Source organism: Haemaphysalis longicornis, unplaced genomic scaffold (genome assembly GCF_048455015.1).
Source record: "Haemaphysalis longicornis isolate Haplotype H1 unplaced genomic scaffold, Haemaphysalis longicornis Haplotype H1 scaffold_33, whole genome shotgun sequence".
NCBI classification, from domain to species: domain Eukaryota; kingdom Metazoa; phylum Arthropoda; class Arachnida; order Ixodida; family Ixodidae; genus Haemaphysalis; species Haemaphysalis longicornis.
Window position 1 is genome coordinate 2389627 of NW_027526346.1, and position 19136 is coordinate 2408762.

General features: G+C 46.1%; 1 protein-coding gene across 1 annotated transcript; it reads right to left on the bottom strand.

The window, feature by feature from the left end:
• Positions 1-805: 805 nt before the first annotated feature.
• LOC144177879 (uncharacterized) lies at positions 806-17301 on the bottom strand. Its single transcript, XM_077705458.1, has 6 exons — positions 17094-17301; positions 16921-17014; positions 16414-16592; positions 13482-13667; positions 9185-9274; positions 806-952 (listed from the first exon to the last, which is right to left on the bottom strand). The coding sequence occupies exons 1-6, from the start codon at positions 17168-17170 to the stop codon at positions 853-855; spliced, it is 726 nt and encodes a 241-aa protein (XP_077561584.1). The 5' UTR covers positions 17171-17301; the 3' UTR covers positions 806-852.
• Positions 17302-19136: the final 1835 nt, after the last annotated feature.

Genomic DNA, 19136 nt, shown 5'->3' on the forward strand with positions numbered 1-19136 from the left:
TGATTAACCGCTCGGAAGTAATTTTACAGCTTATTGAACTTTTGTGGCACCAGTGGCAAGGAACCATTTTGAATGCCCATTTCAAACACCAAAGTTTAATGAGCTGTAAAATTAGTCAAAAGCAATGCTTCACAAAACCGATTCTCTATGATAAGTATTTACCAACTCTCCTGCCAAGAACTCCTTTGTAGGTAGCTCACAAATTTACTGAGATAAATCATTTGGCAGCAATTCTCTGCGTCAGAACCGCAACAAGGAATTACTGCCTGAGGCTTAAACATGAGCCTGTTCTATAATGCTTAAACTACTGCAATCTGCATGCTTGAAAAAGGCACAATGCAAAAAAGAGAACTGTCCAATTATTTCTAAAATCTACACCCTTTTACGTTACTCTTAAGGAGAAGGGAGGCCCTTGCTTGGCAGGGCCGCCAGTCGACTATCGTCTTTCATCGACATTTGCAACGAGAGCAGCTGATAAGTCAATTTAAATTTACCACGTTCCACTGCTCCAGGTCAGGTTTCACACTGGATTTCTACAGGTTAACTAAAGCCTCTCAACAGATGCAATAATTAGAACTGCCAAAGCCTGATGATTGGATGCTATGTTTTCTTGAAATTCCCAGTTTGTATGACACTAACTGCTGAGATTCTACTGCCATTTGCACTAAAACAATACAAGAATGACATACTAATGACTCTGTTCCATTTCCCACTCATTCTTGTTTTGCCTACTCATACTGACATTATTTATTTGCAGGAAAAGTGACAAACCACACATGCTAATGGAGCAAAAGCAACACAAGCGGTAACTTAACTTATCTTTATTGCATTTATCTAGACAGACGGACGTCCTCAGTCTTCACTACGGTCATTACCTCCACCGTCTTCGTCTTCTGTCGGCTTGTGCTTGTATCCCAGCAGCCGCTCCATCTGTCCTTCCAAGCCGTACTTCCTGCAAAGGGCAAACAAAAATTCACAGATGGTTCCCCAAGCTGATAAGACCTACAAGCAGCCATGTGACTGCGATTATTCTCCAGGGATAATATTCCACGCGGTACAGCCTGGCGCTGCCACTTAAAGCAATAAAGAAATCCTGGGCATGTATCTGCATTAATCTGCACGATAGTATGTACAGGGCGTTGCGACGATAATTGAAACACTTTAAAAAGTTTTCCTGAGCGCACCGCCACTCTGTTCGCGCTCAAACTTGCCACGAAGGTAGCAATTTGTGGTCTATTTTGTTTGATTCCGGGAACAACGATGGTACTTCCCTGCGTATTCTGAAAATAAAGAAAAACGATTTTCGCCTATGGGAAAATGGCGGCTGATTTGGACGTGCGAGCCAGCGCAAGTTGATGTTGGAACGACGGAACCACCTGCAGAGTGAAACGCACGTTTGGGATTCACGTACGGAGCCAAATGGTGCAGCAGACAATCAGAGAATTCACCTAGAAATGACCTAGCAGACGATCAGAAAACCCAGTTTTCGGGCTCGCACGTTCAAATCGCCGCCATTTTCCCATAGGCGAAAATCGAGGTAAGTACCATCGTTGTTCCCGGTGTCAAACAAAATAGACCACAAAATGCGACATTCGTGTGAAGTTTGAGCGCGAACAGAGCAGTGGTTCGTTAAGGAAAAATTTTTAAAGTGTTCCAATTACCGTCGCAACACACTGTATATAGCTGTATCCATACCACGGTATATTAAAGGCCAATCCCCTACAACGGATCTGCTATTCTCAGCATTGACCTTTTGGCAAAACTAATAAGCCACAATAAATTTCGTCTCCGCCACCTGTTCATTAAGGACATAAAACTTGAACTGAAAACCCACAGCTCATCAGTAAAGACTCGTGACTAGGTCGCTATGGTTATCAGATTGCAGAGAGGTGTCACGACTGTATTCCCTAAACTCCCAAACTGGCAAAAGCATTTTAACAGCGAAAGCTGTTTAGTGAATCGTAATTTTTCATGTCCGCAGTTAAAAATACCAAGAAATTGGTGAGCGAGTGCGCACGCAAGTGAGCGCGGGCCTCGCGGCGATCGCCCTGCACTTAACAAAACCAAGAAAATGCCTAGCGCTCATGCGTGCGTGCCTTGCAATGACCGCCCAGCGTCCCCTGCGCGAGTTTATCAAACCACGCATACCCTTTTAGAGAGATTGGCCAAGACTGCGGCGACCGCCTGGCAGTTAAAAAAAAAAAAAAGGCGAGCGCTCGTGTGTCCGTTCCAAGCGACGCATGGCGCCATCTAGGGGCATGTTTGAAGTTATGTCCACTGAATTTTATTACTGAATTGTGACTTTCGCCTCGCAGTCAGTGTATTTTACTTGCTACATACACTTTTTTCTGTCTCCATAGTATGCAATGTGTTGCTCGGGCAGTAGCTTTGGTGCCGCCTTTCCTGTATCAAATGTGCGGGCAATACGCAGAGGATTTTCTTTTCTTTTCTAACGGGCTGAAAGTTGGGGTGCAAATTACATGCAGGGGCGCGTTATATGCACGAAAATACGGTACTGCGCTTGTATTTCACACCTCTTTTTCTTCCTGCCACACTGACTTCCACCCTGCAAGCTTCCAGAGCATGTTTCGAGCTGTCCATTGGCCGAACACCCAGCGCACCCAGTGAATACAGGGAGTAGAATTCTTTCACTTACGTCACGAACACAAATTAAAATTAACAAATAACAAATTTCCTCCCCCTCTTTTGTTGCTTACGAGACTGGGTGTTACTATGAGACCCAGATGTGAGGCTACATAAGCATGCACAGGCACCCGTATAATGCCCGCTGCAATGTGGCATACCCGTACTTTTGCATGTCAAGGTGTCGGATCGGAGGTGGCCCACCTTGATGATGGCTTGACGGTCTGTAAGAAAGTCGCGAACATATCCGTACATTTTTTCGCCGCAGCCAAGGTGACTGGGTTTCCCTAAGATGGCGGCATGAGCCAGGTTGTCGAAGATCCCCTTGAGGTCTAACGTGAGGACGGCCCTGGGCGTGGTCTTACTGGCTGATTCAAAGATGTCGCGGTTTTCAGTTGTAGTACGATGTTTTGTGATGACAGGTGCGGACAAAATCTGAACATCAAATGTCGCATTTGTTCAGTTGCCTCTAAATATCTTCCCAGCCTGTTTAGAATAACAAACTCCATAAACTTCCCGACGCAGGAGGTGAAAGAGGTCGGGCGGAGCCAGGGCCACCCGCACCTCAGTATTGGCTGATCAAGAGGGGATTTCGGTGACCCAGTGTATCTAAGCACAGGATCCTGGGGGCTGGCCAGGAAACATTTGCTCTTGAGGATGTACACGAGGTCTGCATGATAGTCTGCATGGTCTTGTTAGTTTCTCCCCTGCTCTTGGTGGCCTCTATGAGGCACCTAAGAATGTTTCATGTCTTAAAAGCGCCGAGTCTTCTGTTAAAGCTGTCACAAGTTTAGCCAATTGTGCGCCACATACTGGGCTGCTTCTGAGTTTAGTTTTGCGATTCTTGAGTGGAGCTTTCCGTTATGTCTTTGCTTCCTCCATCTCTGGCGTAAGCTGTGCCGGGCTTCTCAGAGATGAAGCAAGTGATTGTCTACCACCAGTGTTTGATCAGACATTCGAATTTTCTCATTGTGGTGCATAATGTTGTTGCATAATTCTTCGGTCGATGTGCGTATGCCTTCTATCGTGTTGGTCTGTGCTTCACTTCTCTCTTTTCTTATGCGTCCCAGTCTGTTATTTTGCTTCTCCTATTTTTCTTCTGTAGTACAGCTTCCGTACTTTGGTCTCGGTGATCATGTGACCACTGTCCAAGTTTTCTTCGTGGCTTGTCCAGTTGGCAATTGAGAGGTTTGCAGTTAACGTGAGATCCGGGCAGGTATCCCTTGTTGTGCTGGTTCCGATCCTAGTAGGCATGAATGGGTCCATAATAAGGGTGAGATTCTCTTTGTGTATGATGTCAGAAAGTTCTCCACTTCGTTTGGTTTGGTAAATGTAGCCCCAGGCTTGCTGCGTGGCGTCACGGTCCCCTACAGTGACAAAGGGGCTAGAGCCCACAACACTCTTTCTTCACTTGCCAAATGATATCCGCTAGCCCTGGGGCCTTGCTTTTCAGCCGGCAATAGGATGTTGAGGATGAAAAATGCATCGAGCTTTTTTTCATTTTTTTGTGGAAGTCGTTCTCTTAGGATATTATGATGAGTGTTCGTTGTCAAATGGCGTCGAACTGCCGTGATGTTCTTTCTAATTAGGATGGAGACGTCGTTCCCGTTTTCAGTGGTGCGGGTTGTGCAGCCGGGAATTTCTGCTTGTTGGTTCGTTTCTTGCAGCACTACTACGTTGGAGGGATCCGACTGGCCATCTACGTATTGCTGTAAGCCACCCTTCTTAAGCTTAAAACTTCGACAATTCCATTGCCAGATTAGTAGTGGGGATCGTGCATTCTGCTTGGAGTTTATCTTCATTAGTGGTGGTGTAGTTTTCGGCCGTCGCGTTGGTCTGTGCTGGGCGAAGGTATGGTTTGCCGGCGCCTGCCGGGTGCTGAAGTTCTAGGCACGTGATTCTGGTTTGTGTGCCCTGTATTTGTCCCGATAGCTGTGCTACTTGTCTCCCAACTTGTCCCAGCTGAGTAAAAATGGACTTCAGCTGGTCCTAAACGAGGGTGGTGAGTTGCTTGAGACTGGTCTGAAATTCTTTTCTGGTTATGTAGCTTGGGTCGTTTTCCTCCTCCATGGGCAACGCTTCTTCTCGCCTTTGTTTCTTCTCCATAGCGGGTTGAGTCAAGAATGTTTCAGGTGGCTTTTCTGGTGCAGCGGGGAGTGCCTTGGCTGTGTTTGGGGAGGGGGTGGGTGGGGGTGTTTTCTAGAGTTGTGTCATGAGGGCTTTCAGTGACTCCACTTTGGCCCTCAGTGTCTTGATTTCTTTTGAAGTTTGTCACATTCGCTACACTGCGAACTGGCGGGGTGGAGCAGTGCGAGAGAGAACAGACGCCCAGCTCACCAGGTTGCGTGCCGCATCGAAGCCCCGGCGCTCTCGCTTCTCCACGTGTTGTCTGCGCTTTGACCGGGACGCGTCTTTCCAATTGCTTCGCTGCACAGCACACCCACGTGACATATGTGATGTCACTGCACGCGCTATTCTTTTAAGCACCTACTAAAAGGAGCCCACCGTTCAGGCTGTTTGGCCTCCACCTAGAGTACTGAGTACTGGCGCTGACGGCTTGGGTTCGAGACCCAGCACGTCTATCTCTTAGTATTTTTTTTTTTCCTAAATTTAATTTTTTGAAACTCAAACCTGTGTGGTTTTTGTTAATATAATAGTGATTTGGTATGTTTTAGGTCGTTTCAGATTTGGGGTGCAGCCAATGACCATGTTTAATTAGTGTTCTGCACCCCATGAACACACATGGTGTGTGCTCTGTGCAGCGAAGCGTTTAGAAATACGTGACCAGGACCACGAACGGCTACCCCGGAGTCGGTCAGTTGATCGTGACTCTGAGCGGCCGGCTGGCTCACTGTTTCTCCGGGTGGCATTGCAGGACCGATGGGCGGACTCCGTCTGAGTGGAGGGGTGGTCACGGTCCCATTTCTTCCTTCGGAGAAGTTACGACTTCTCATCTCCAGCAAGAAACGCAGAATGCGGTTTCTTGCTGGAGGTGAGGTTGTCTCCCTGACAGTCACACTTGGGGTTAGGTGGTTAGGTTGTGGGTCACGGGCACCACAGTGTTCGCATGCTACGATGTCTGGCGTGGGGCACACATTAGAGCAGTGACCTTGCTTGAAGCACTTGAAGCAGTACCGGAGTGTTTTTGTAGTAGTATGTTTGTGTTTATTGGCGCAAGGGTGTCTACAACCAAAGAGCGCCAAGACACTATTAGGTGGTCCTTCAATGTCAGGTTTGTGCTAAAAAAACATGAGATGAGGATGGTGCTGCCTAAAAAGCTGTATATATGGGTGTAGAGGGCCTGCAGATTAAAACACGATGATGCTTATTAATGGAAGATGAAGGGGACTATGGTTGACACGTGACAGTGCCCAGAGCCTCAGAGTGTGTGCTGTGCTACTGGGGCTCCCTGTGTGCACAAAAGAATCATCAGGAACTCTCTCAAAGATGAGGGGGGTCTGAGGTCACGTCCTGTACGATATGAGTTTTAAAAAACTGATATGTGCAAGATATTTTAAGACACATTTGTAAGTGAACATTGGCTCATCTCCCAAGAAAAATGAAGGGTGCAGTGGAATGTTGTACGTGTAGATTTTAGGGAAGTGTCGTTTTCGGGCAGCATTGCAGGATGTGCACTCAATTAGAACGTGGAGCACGGAGAGCCGCTCCCCACACTTGTCACAAACTGATGGGAGTGTGCCATTCAAAAGGTAAGCGTGAGTGGTGTGAGTGTGGCCTATTTGTTAGATACTTCACAGAATCAATCTTGTTTCTCAATGAGGTACTTATACTTATGTGTGGTTTTATTGTAGTATGTAGTTTGTTATGTGATTCTTTGCTCCATTCCTGCCGCCACAGTTCACAAAGTCTCCGTCATATAGCAGGTTTCGTATCTGAATACGCCACCAGAGGTTCATCCACGCCCATGCAAAGGGAGTAGTTTTTTTTTTTGGTACAGATTACAACGAATTTCAACTCCTTTGTAGTAGACATAGTAGGAGACTCTCGAACCCAAAATAGTAATCACAACTGAGCCCAACTGTCCTAGTCGTTGGCACGTCTTGAATTCATATCTAGGCATCCATAAATTGTAGAGAATTTCTTGGGGGGTGCAGTCGCAGGGTATGTCGTGCAAGACGCCTTTACTTGAGTTCTCAGGGAAGAGGCCGTAATGATTAACATTGAAGCACTTTCCTTGGATGTTGAGCTTCGTGATCGTGTCAAGCTTTCTCTTGCAGCGAGTTCGCGAGGCGTGCTGACAGTTGCGATATTTTCGTCGTAGTCTATTCGGATCTTGATGATGGCTTGCTTCCATGAATTCTGTCAGAGATGGTTGCCGCTTGATATTTGTCGAAGTCAAGACCTTCGGTGGGTCTGATAACCATTTTGAAGTCATCCTTCGTTAGTTATGACAGCTTCAGGGAGACGTGATGCTTGGTTGCCATTGCTCCCTGGTCTGATGTTGTGGCGGGACGAAGCCCTGCTTGGTCTCCCTGCAATCGTTTCTTGTTCTTTTTTTTCCTCGGCGTTAAAAGTGGCATCATTGTTACAGTATTGGGTCAATGCAGTCCTTTGAATGAACCAAACTTGTACGTCTTCAAGACCCCCTTTAATATGGCTTCAGCGTCTCTGTTGCTGTTGTCCTTCAACTTCTTGCAATTAATACCCCTGTCACACAGGCAATTTCACCCTTGATTGAACGAAGTGGTGTTGACTTTTTGACGCTGCTCAATGCGCTGTTTCTGCTGCACGGTACGTTTCAATCCTGATTTAGAAATTGCATTCTCGTATGCCAGATGGCAACCCCCCCCCCCCCCCAACAAAAAAGAAGTACCGTATTTTCGCGCGTATTACACGCCCCTGCATATAATCCGCACACCCACATTAAGCCCGTCAGAAAAGAACAAAAAATACTTGCGTTTTGCCAGCACATCTGATTTAGGAAAGGCTGCACCAACACAAAACTACTGCTCAAGCAACACGTCACATACTATGTAGACAGAAAAGGGGTAGAATTCAGTTGTTAGAGTGCGCTTGTCCTTGTTTTTTCCTCCTTATCCTAGTATGTTTTGCACAGTCGCTGCTGTGGAAAGCTTAAAGCTACTGCGTACGAGCTTCATGGCACAACACGCAATGCCGTGAAGCTGCACTAAAGGAAAGAAACCCGCATATTATCCGCACCCCTACTTTGCCACTGAAATTTTCGCATTTCTGGTGCGGGTTATACACACAAAAATACGGTATTTTGCGCCCAACATTGGGTTACCCTGCACAGCCACAGCCTGTAAATATAAGACGAATTTGAAGCTGTGCCAAGGCCATCTGTTGAAGCAAGGTTGCTCACAGTAACAGGCTTTGTGTTTTGGTGCGTCAGCGCTCCTTTCGCAAAGACGGCTGGCTTCCGTGGTGTTCTTTCTTCATATTCATTTTATTCGACAATACTGCAAGAAAGACTGGCTAAATGCTACACTCGATACAGCCACTGGCAGGCAAGGTGATGCCATTCTTGTTTTCAGGCGGTTTGATTGCAGGGCTTAACGTGCCGACGCAATGTAGGCGATGAGGCGCACCGTAGTCGAGGGCTCCGGATTACTTTTGACCACCTGGAGATCTTTAAAGTGCGCCGAAATCTCAAACACACAGGCATTTTTGCTTTTCGCTTCCATCAGAAAAGTGGCCGCCACGGCCAGGAATCGAACCCACATCCTCGTGCTCAGCAGCACAACGCCTTAGCTACTGAGCCACCGCGGCGGGTGTCTTCAGGTGGGATGGACCCATGGTGTTCATCATCATCATCAGCAGCAGCCTATCTATGCCCACTGCAGGGCAAAGGCCTCTTCCATTAATCTTTAATTATCCCGGTCGTGTGCTAACTTTGAACAATTTACCCCCCAAACTTCTTGATCTCATCTGCCCGTCTAACTTTCTGCTGCCCCCTGCCATGCTTGCCTTATCTGGGGATCAACTCTGTTACCCTTAATGACCAACGGTTATCTTGCCTTCACATTACATGCCCCGCCCACGTCCATCCCTTCTTCTTAATTTCTACTAATATGTCCTTAACGCGCGTTTGTCCTCTGACCCACTCCGCCCTCTTCTTGTCCCTCAATGTTACACCTATCATCTTCCATTCCATTGCACACTGAGTCGTCCCCAATTTAAGTTGAACCATCTTAGTCAGCCTCCAAGGACCCGTGGAGTTAATTATGTACAAATGTAGTTTTGTGAATGTAGCTATACTTATCAGCGTAAATATTATCCCGCAGTTGTTTGAGTCAAGTCATTTGACACAACTTGCGGCGTTATTCAAAGTTGTCACGTTCTACGACATTACTCAGCAGGGAAAGGGTACCACAACTACCTCCCAATCGCACTTGGAGGCCTCAATCGTGCTTGGGAAACCTGGATTGAGTTGAGTGCGATCGAGCTCGATCGTGATTGGGACTGGCCGTGTAGTAGCACCCGATCCAGGTTGAGTTCAATCAAGATTGACTCAATCACAGTTGAAAGCGCCCATGTGACAGGGATACATGTGGCTTACCTGTAATCATTCTTGGCCTCGTGGTACTGCGCCCAGTTGATCTTGCTCTGCTCTTTCGCTCTGCTCTTCATGTCACTGGAGCTCCCATACCTGGGAAGAGGAAGCAGAATTTCCAGTTGGAGCCACACTCGATGTGTTCCTCATGCAGAAAGGCACAAACCTAACGTGTGCTCTCAACGAGCAGAAATAAGGTTGGAATCGCAATAAAGTTGAAGGCAACATCTGACCTCACGAAATGCTCGCATCCTCCTCCTTTGACGCTTCCCCACATAACAAATGTTCCCTGCTTCAAGAAAAATGTCTGGAAACCCTGGACATTTCTTAACTAACATCAGTGAAGAGATCCAACCGGGTGTGCTGTTTTGATTATGATGGCCAGACAAAAGATTGTGTGGATCAATAGTAGACTCAGCAAATCAATAGGTATGCCGATAAAAAAAATGCTGAGGCATAACATTTCTTCCTGTTACGATCCTTGTTTCCAAAAAAAACATCTCTGGGAATAGGATGAACCTCTAAAACACTTTCAATTTTCACAGCGAAGCACTGTTAGACTCTTGTAGGTCGGAAAATTTTGCGTCGTAAACAAAAAACCCAGGCAGGATCCAGCTGTTCTCGCTCAAGACGCCGAGCGCATGCGTCAGGCTAGGCAGAACCCTGCATTTGCAGCCAGAGAAGCTGAGTGTGAGCGACACGCCCGCCGAGATGACGAGGAACATTTCATACCCTCCCACATATCAGCAATCAGCATGCGCAGACTTTCGCAGGGTGGGGTAGTGGCCATGTTTTTTGTGATCCCCAGCCACTATAGCTATAGTACCACTCTGTTTTAAATAAAGGACGATTCTGTCTTTTGTTAATCAACTATTTTTAACCCACGTTCCCTTGTTGCACCCAGAGAGAAACAAAGCGATATTGCCACATATTACCTCTGCCATTCATCATGTGATACAACTTTTCAATCTTCATAACACCAGAAGTACTACCACGCAACAACATTCTGTTCACTCAGATAACAAAGACACCAGAGCTATACCAGAGGTTATCAAACCTTTTTTTTTCATTTGCCCATTCATAAAAAGTGCATTACAGAGGGGGGGGGGGGGGGGGGGGGGGTGGATGCAGACACGAAAAGTAAGAGACGTTCGACCAGAGAATGCCCCATTAGCAGTGATGTGATTAGGCCAAGTCATTTTGGAGCACCTTTTGGAGCAGCCAAAAGTAGGTTTTGGAGCAGCCAGAACGAGCATTAAGATTAGAGAAATTTGCTAGAGTGGGAGCAAAACAACCAACGAGCCCCAAAAGCAGCATCCTGGGCACACAGAAATGCTTAAACAAGTAAAATGCCTTCAATGCAGACAGGCTTCTGCCACACAGGTGTCTTTTAGCAGTGACTATGAAATGCCTCAAGACAAGCACCGAAAGAGTTTGTGCGAGTGTGTACATGCATTCACTGCATGAGCACACAGATCCTGAAAGAACTTGAAGTTTTATTTAAAAAATGACTATTGGGGTAGCACTCTAATCGGTAGGCTACAAAACTTTTCGTAAAACCATAATGAATGAAACAGTCACATAATGTGGACAGTTTGATGTACGTACAAAACATTATAACATTTTGAAGCAAAAAACGACTACATGGCAATAAAACACAACATGGCTAGAGTAAGCAGAACCTGTAATGAAACAAAAGAGGCACTTGTGCTAAACCTATGCATGAAAGTAGGACTACCGTGACTGGTACGAATTTTTCTTTTGTGCTATTCTGTCTGTGCTGCCGCAATTCTCGTTTTATCCTCAGCTAGAAGAGAATGCCCACTTTCGACGAACTGCTAATGAATTGCTCCGCATTCGCCAGCATTTCTTTTGCGGTCTCCACTTCTCGCAAGAGCCTGACTCAGCCATCGTGACTAGGACAAGCTTTGGCTGGGTCAAGACATCACTGCTTAGCTGCCTGAGCTTCGTCAGCTGCAATGTGCTCTTGGTAGTTTTTGCTGGATGTTCGTACTGCTCTCAAAACCTCTGGTGTCACATTGAAGTGACTTGCGTCTCCTTCAAAGTGCTTGGAGAACGAAATGGTGTGCCTGATGCCATTACCATTTTGTACTGTCAACAAAGCCCTTTCATTAAGGTGCCGGCGGCTCTCACTGAAGCCCCTTTCCACATCCGCGTTTCTATGTAGAATGCAAAGCAACGCCTTCACCAGCCTGGCCAAGAGAGGGAATTTGGCTTTGTTTTCAGCCTCCTTCTGGTCAAAAATCTGGTGCCAATACTCGTCAATCTGTGTAGACGGATCTGATTCAACAATGTTCGCGCTGGAGGAGCGTGTATTCATCTATCAAAGTAAAGGTACCTCAGGCTTTGATCACATGTGGCAGCCTGGTAGCTAGCACCCTAAAATGAGTGCAAGACAACTTCTCTTCCCTCAACTGCGGGCTTAAGAAGCACAGGCTCTGCAAAATGACATTGTCGAATGGCAGCCGCGACAGAATTTTAAGCAAAGCTTCTAGCGCCCCACCTAAATGTCTGTTTCTCTCCGGGTTCCCAAGACGAAATTGCCTACTATGTGTCCTCTATGATTTCTACTCTCACTTTCCAATAAGCAGGGGACTAGGTTTGCAACAACGGCAACTCTCTGGCTTTCTTCGAGAGGTACGACTATGTCTTCATGAAGCAGCCACCCAGCTTGAGAAAGAGAGTCACCTATGATTATCATTGAGTACTAGGTGGACCAACGGCTAACTTATTTGAAACGAAGACAAAAAAAAAAAATCAGTGAAAACGTCGACCACATTCTTCACGAAGAGTAGCTTTGCAAAAAAAAGTTGTATCAGAAAGTGCTTTCCTGAAGCGCTCCTGTAGCGTTCCTCCTGAACGACATGTTGAGTCAGACAAGATCATTTTCTTTGAAGCAATGAACCAGCTTATAGCTGGTACCAAATTAAGCCAGCTTAAACTTTCGTCCCTTTACCCTCTCTGTTATTAGCTACCCTTGCAACGCCCTCTCCGTCTCGACGCCTCGGAGCTAGGTAGTCACGTGAATGAACTCCTCCCAAGCTTTATTGCAAAGCAGATCCTAAAGCGTGAACCGCATGGCGCGTTTTTACACACGACTCGTGCACATCGGCGATTAATGCGCGCCAGTTATTCTGCTGGAGATGGAAAGACGAAAAGCAGCGCTGTCCTTGAAAGTATGCTGGTGAAATTTCGCCTCTTTGCACCGATGGAGCAGCGCAATCGGAAAGCAGAGGGAAACCTGTGAGCACAAAACACTTCGTCGACGCAGTGCTCGATAAAAAGATACCTGGGCTTGCAACCTGGGAAATTAGAGCCCACTGAAGCAACAAATACATGCCTCTTCAATGTGCACGACCTATGAAAGAGTGTGTGTGAGAAGGAGGCCCATCCGCGTATGTTATTAAACCTATCACTGCTGAGTTTTTTATGTCTGGTCCTCACTCCCCGTAATTTTTTTTTATATATAACAGCGTTGAAGCAGTGTTTTGATGCACTGCTTGAAACTAATTTAGCAGCTCATTAAACTTTGGTGGCACCAGTGGCAAGGAACCATTTTGAGTGCCCATTTCAAACACCGCAGTTTCATGAGCTGTAAAATTAGTCCCAAGCGGTGCATCAAAAAAAACTGCTTCAATTATTGCATTCACCAGGGTTCATAGTACTGGAAAATACTATAGATTACAGTTTTATGACCAACACTGTTTTGTCTGTTGTTTGAACAAAAATTTCTAATCATCTCTAATTACCTTGGGAACTAATTGACCAGCTGAAAAAATAACGGCATATTCGAAATCAGTGGGAAAAAAGCCGCAAGACTGGCAAGTTTCACAGGGTTTACTTGAAAATTAAAGGAAGCTGTTTTAAGAGCAGTGTCACCCGTTAATTACATTAACAAAATTTGGAAATATATCGCTTTCCAAGCATACCCATAGTGCGCCATTATTGGACCTCAACGACCAGTATTCTTAAATTTTGCGTGTGCTGGTTCATATTTTTGCATTCACATTTCATTCGTCCGCGACTGTACTGACATATATTTTCAAAGGGGCAGGTATTTTCCTCGAGGAACGTATTTCATATTCAAAACGTACTCCCAGTCAGACATGTACATTCTTGAGTACTTGAATTTCCCGTGGGTATAATATACTTCCTAACGACACACACCTTCTGTGAGGTGCATATTACTACAGGTTATGTACTTCCTAAAGAGCTAGAGGTAGATTGAGGCTCACACTTCTGCCCCAACTCTGCTCAGCCGACGAGAAAGCGACATCCTCACTTGAACGCCGCGTAGTGCAGCGAGGCCCCAGCCACGATCAGGACGATGCAGCCCGCGACGACGTAGACCTGCGACTTCTTGTGGTGCATCCGTTGCTTGGTGAAGTTGTCTGCAAAGTCCTGGTACCGGGGGAAGCCCTCGGGGTACTCTTCCGATCCCGGTCGGTGCAGGTGGGGGTCCTCGTACCTGCAGTGGCAACAAAAACAACGGTGGTGGCAGCAGGCACAGCAGCAGTTCAGGGGGCACACAACAAAGCTACCTCTTTCTTTGTCACAGAATACGATGGATGAATTTCTTTAATTAAAGGGGCCACACAGACAAAATAAAAGTTTGTTTTATTTGAAATATTTTGTGTTTTAATAGTGCCCCCAGCAATGTCTGTATGCAAACAATGCCATATTCACTGAGAAATTAATCAATTTAGGTTAGAATTTCGATTCTCCCGCCAAATCGCGTGTTTTCACGACGTCCGCAATGACATCACAAGAACCACTCTCCAGCCGATTGGAAAGCATTGTTTACCGTTAGTCAACCTAGCTGGTGCCACAATACCGAAAAGGCACGTTTTCTCCCGTTGCTTTGTTTTTGACCGTATTTGTAACTGGCTTGTTTTTGTCCCAGGAGAAAATAATCGTTTCGTGAAACATGGTGTTCGCTTGACAAATGTGATCACATAAGACGCCGTCGCTTACGCCAACCAGCCAGTGTCATGTGAGACAACCCCAAAGAGCCGCAGCGCTGTGCAGTTAAAAAGAGCATAGTGCACCCGGTACCACCAGCAGCATGAATCGCACTTCTATGTTTACGCGTACTTTCGTAATTTCCACTGTTTACCCCACCATTCTTACTCCTATAAAAAGAATGTGCCCTTATTTAAGCACAAATAGCCCGTTCGGCAAGCTTGTAAGCCGTTTAATTTGGGTTTGCTTTTGGCGGCCTCATTCAATTGCAGAGCTGCCATCATAGGTTCTGTTTCGAGAAATGAGGTAGCGGCTCGCATAGACATTCTCTTTTTTCCAAATTATATAGCTTATATGAGCGAAGCTGATGTTAAATGTAGTGTCAGTATGGTTCTAATGAGGCAATCTTTCGAATGAATTAAACTTGTGTTTTGTCTGCATGGCCCTTTAAGCAACAATCTGCCCATTCGTACGTCAGGAAACATCATTACTGCTACCATGAACTAACTGCACAGATGATGATGCATTTAGCTTTAATGCCACTGACAAGGCCACTGTTCCAAAATGTGGTAACCAAAGTATGCCTTTTAAAGCAGAAAAAAGTTTTATTTCATTTCAAAATAAGTAGAAAAGTGAAGTTACCAATCTTGGTGTTAAACAAATTACATCACAGAGTGGGAACTGCACCGAAAATATGAGCACCAATGAGCCAGTGGTTGGGACAAAACTACTTTAAGTGTTCACGGTAGAATTGTAACACCAAGTGTCATTTCAATTCTCGCAACACCCGCCAAGGTGGCTCAGTGGCTGAGGCGTTGTTCTGGTTAAAACAGGACGCGGGTTTGATTCCCGGCCGGGGCGGCCACTTTTCTGATGGAGGCAAAAAGCAAGAACCCCCGTGTGTTTCAGATTCGGCACGCGTTAAAGATCTCCAGGTGGTCGAAATTAATCTGGAGCCGTTCACTATGGCACGCACCTTATCGCCTGTGTAGCGTCGGCGCATTAAGAATAATCTGATTGTTTGTGCGACAACGTACCGACGGTGAAGCACAACGTTTAGGTCCCTAAATTCCAGTTCCGACTTAGAAAACAAAACATTCAAAAGATGAACATAACGGGTATTGAGCACAGCAAACACAGCGAGGAGCACTACACAATTTATTCAAGCGACCGGAAAACTATGTGATGTTATTCAAGCTCAGCAGCACTAGCCTCTGCTTTCTGCACTGTTCAAAATGAGGAAGGACTCAATCATATCCCACAGCTATGCTGGCCACTGATGATAATAAAAAAAAGTTCTGTACCAAACCCCCGTGAGCCCTTTTCCATTGACATGATCGCGTGTGAAACAAAAAAAAGCTTGTCCTTTAAAAGAGTTCCATTTACAAGATGCCCTAATGTGTAATGTATGCCTTTGACAATCAACCATCCAGCAATTAAAAATGTAGCTGTATTTTTGTGCCAACATTTGGAGACAGTAGACACCATTTCAAGTCCCCACTTCTGTTTTGCCGTCAAAGATGTCAACTCTCGGATCGATTGCAAGAACACTTTCCTTCGGAATAGTAGCCGGCTTATGGTACTTGGCAGACTGCCATCCCGTATGGCAGTGGTGTGATGTTTATTAATCTTTCCAGCTTACAAAATTGGTGTAGCAAACCCTAAAGCCTTTAAATTGGTTGCTACTGTAATTCATACGTGCTACAATGACGCAGATTAAGTTCCGTTTGTGTGTGCCAATTCCTAACCGCCCTCATTAATTCTTGCAAACAAGGCTTCCTTACACCTGGAAGCAGAAACGATTTTTAAAGGGCTTTTAAACCATGGCTAACATTTCTCGATTACTCCCTCATCGCCCAGCATGCTTCGTTTTAACCATATGCATGCAATCAACACTACAACACTTACTCCAGTATTCTCGACTGTGAGTTTTTGAAAACGTACGTATACTTCAGCTATGGGTGATGCCGTTATAAATGGCTGGTAATCGCACCCTCGGTTTAATGTCATCGACACATATGATGATGTCAGCTACAAAACACAAAATATTTCCAAGCCCATAAAAAATGCTTTGTTTTAAAGCTGGCTCGTGTGCATTAAGGAACATTGGATACCATCTTCAAACATTTTCGGCATATTGACACTAGTTTTCCCTAAATGGAGAAGTGTTGGGTGAATGTGAGGAGGATCGTTGTAATGCAACTACAAACACAGGGTGCATATATCAATTATCAAAAATACGAATCACTTACCCGGCGTAAGACCTCCTAACTGCATTGTGGAAAGGGTGATTTTGAGGTTGTACACGCAGGGAGTCATCGTAGTGCTTGCGATCGAGAGGTTTGCTAAGTATTGTGTAAGCTTGATTGAGCTCGGCGAACTTGTGATGACCTTTCGAAGATGATACGGCGCCCTTCACATCCGGGTGGAGCTAGCGACAGCAAATGGAACACAAACAACAGTGAGTGCACGGAATTCCCCAGTCCCAAAAACATATTCGTTACGAAAATAGCTCTCTGAACACACATGCCAATTACTAGGATGACCCTTCATTACTCAACAGGTACGTTTCTTTGAAGTTCTTTTTATCGCGGACACTTAAATGGACGCGCAAACACATCCATGCTGCCGGCAGTTCTCGCTGGTAAGCTCAGTTGACCGGCGTTGTAGCCTACGCCAACGTTGGTTCCAAAAACACGAAAGAGTCAGCCATACGAAAGAAACAGCTGATCGCTTTTCTGGCGGGTGACGATTCGTACCTCTTTGCACAACTTGACGTAGGCATCCCTGATCTCTTTCTGCGTGCAGTCCTTTTTAACTCCTAAAACTTCGTAGTGACTTTTGGTAAAGTGCCTGAAAGTGGGGGAAATATGTGACCCAACAGTACAAACGAAAACTGCAATGACTTTTTGAGTGACTGAACCTGACTCACCTAACCAAGTTAGATGTAATGACATGTCTTGATTTTATACTACACTTTAGCTTGACACTTCTTTGAAGCATTGACATTAAAGATCATGGCTGCACGGCCGATAATCTAGAGTTTTAAGACAATGCAGCCGCGTTAACAGCCGGTGAACGCCATCGCAAAAGCCGTGGTGTGCAACGCATGTGCAGGTTTGGACGTGTGTAAAACCAGTCCGAGCTTGTGCAGGGCGGTTGCAGATGGCGCCAAGAGTCCAGAAAGCCATGGAGGAAGAAAAATGCAGAAAGCCACTAAGAGCAGCCATTTGTTTTGAGGTGTGTTTCACAACAGTGCTGCTAAGCGGCGCCACGGGTTATTGTTGCTTCAGTTTTTCTCCGTTGGCAGCAGCACCTGCACACAATTTTTCAGTCGTTTCGTCTGCTTCGCGCATACTAGGCACCTCCATTTGAAAGCGCGCTTCAGAACTCAGAGGGAGGTTCTCTGGAAGATTTAGCAATCCCCAGCAGGTTTGAATGTTCCTACCGAACAGCTTGAGGAGGAGATGTACGTAAATGAAAGGTACGCACACAAAACGGAAATGAATCAAAAACAGGTGTAAACGAAATTGAACGTACCAACTTCCATTGTTTAGGTGGGGGTTGCGGCTCTTGACATATGGAGAAAACATAGACTTGATCGGGCCTGCAAAGAGTTAGGACTACTTGGGTAATTTATTGTTCCTGTTTTTTACACATTTCAGTTAGCATAAAAAAAGGACGCTTTGTTTTTCCTTTCTGGGCAGTGGAAATTTCCAGAAATTTTGTATCTAAGTTTACCGCACGTAACATATACGGAATAGTGAAGCCATCTGAGGATCTTTGACGTGCGCCGAAATGTATCGTGCGCTATATAAACGGGAGCTTTATTTTATATGATCATAATTAGGCTGCTGACATACACTGCTGAACGAAGGAGGCTTCTCCCGTACAATTTCAACCGCTGCGCCTCTCTGGATCCTATACAATCTCACTGTCGCCCCACCCGCAGTTTTCTTATCTATCCCGGGTCCTCCCTCCACCGATCGAGTCCTCCGTCAGACATCCTCGTCCCGAAAAGCCTTCTGTAAAAGTTACAAAAGGCCTGTATTGTCGCGTAGCACCAATATAGCGATGCAATGCTGTTAGAATTATTGATCTACATTCAGTATTAGCTGCGCCAGAATCAATTAAATGCACCTCTCCCCACTTGCCGATCGACTCCTCCTCCCTCTCTGCTTCCTTCAAAGCAGCTGGAAACACTGGAAATAGCCATGTGACATCGCGACGCTCGACTTCCGTTCTGCGCTAGCTACATTCCTGCGCCTAGGCACGCGTCAATCGCTGCGGACCCGCCTTTGCCGCCTTTACCTCGGGATCGCGCAGGGAAGAGCAGCCGGAAGCCAATGCCAGTGACGCCGCCGGCGGCCGACCTCGCCGGCGATTGGGCGAATCAGGGGGCGCCTTCGCCGTTGCATCAGCCGCGATCGCTGTTGCGTCAGCCGCGGTCGCAGTTGCGTCAGCCGCGGTCGGCTCGCTGCGGCGTCGCGCTCATCGGCTGAGAAAGGCGATCTTCAAAAATTGTTTACAAATTATCCGTACAACTTATGTGGCTCACACTTGGCTCAAAAATCCCCCGTTATGTGTTCTACCACCTGAATGCATTTGATTGCCACCTTCACAAAGCTTTTCGGGGTCCCTTTAAATTACTAATCGGCAGCTAGTCGTCCACGGGATGCATCATGCAACTGCCTCAACGGTGCTTCAACGCGCTCGAAACTTCCCTAACGAGACTTTTTCCTCGATTTCCTTTCACTCAATAACGATGTGATGCGATGGAACGACCTGTAAAACAACCACGACACCTCCCTATCGCTTTCTGTATACCTCCCTCCCTCCCTCCCTCCCTCCCCCCCTCTCTCTCTATATCTCTCTCTCTATATCTCTCTCTCTCTCTCTCTCTCTCTCTCTCTCTCTCTCCCCCCCCCCCCCCTTCTATGGCTTTGCTTTCTGCCTCCTATCACCGCCCCCCCCC

Bases quoted from the DNA above. Each gene is read 5' to 3' on its own strand.
- LOC144177879 (XM_077705458.1), bottom strand. From the start codon at position 17,170: ATGTCAATGCTTCAAAGAAGTGTCAAGCTAAAGTGTAGTATAAAATCA. The intron at 13,668-16,413 runs GTAAGTGATTCG...TTGCCACTGCAG, and splicing joins GTTAGGAGGTCTTACGCCGG to GTACGAGGACCCCCACCTGC. The intron at 953-9,184 runs GTAAGCCACATG...TGCCCTTTGCAG, and splicing joins GAGGCCAAGAATGATTACAG to GAAGTACGGCTTGGAAGGAC.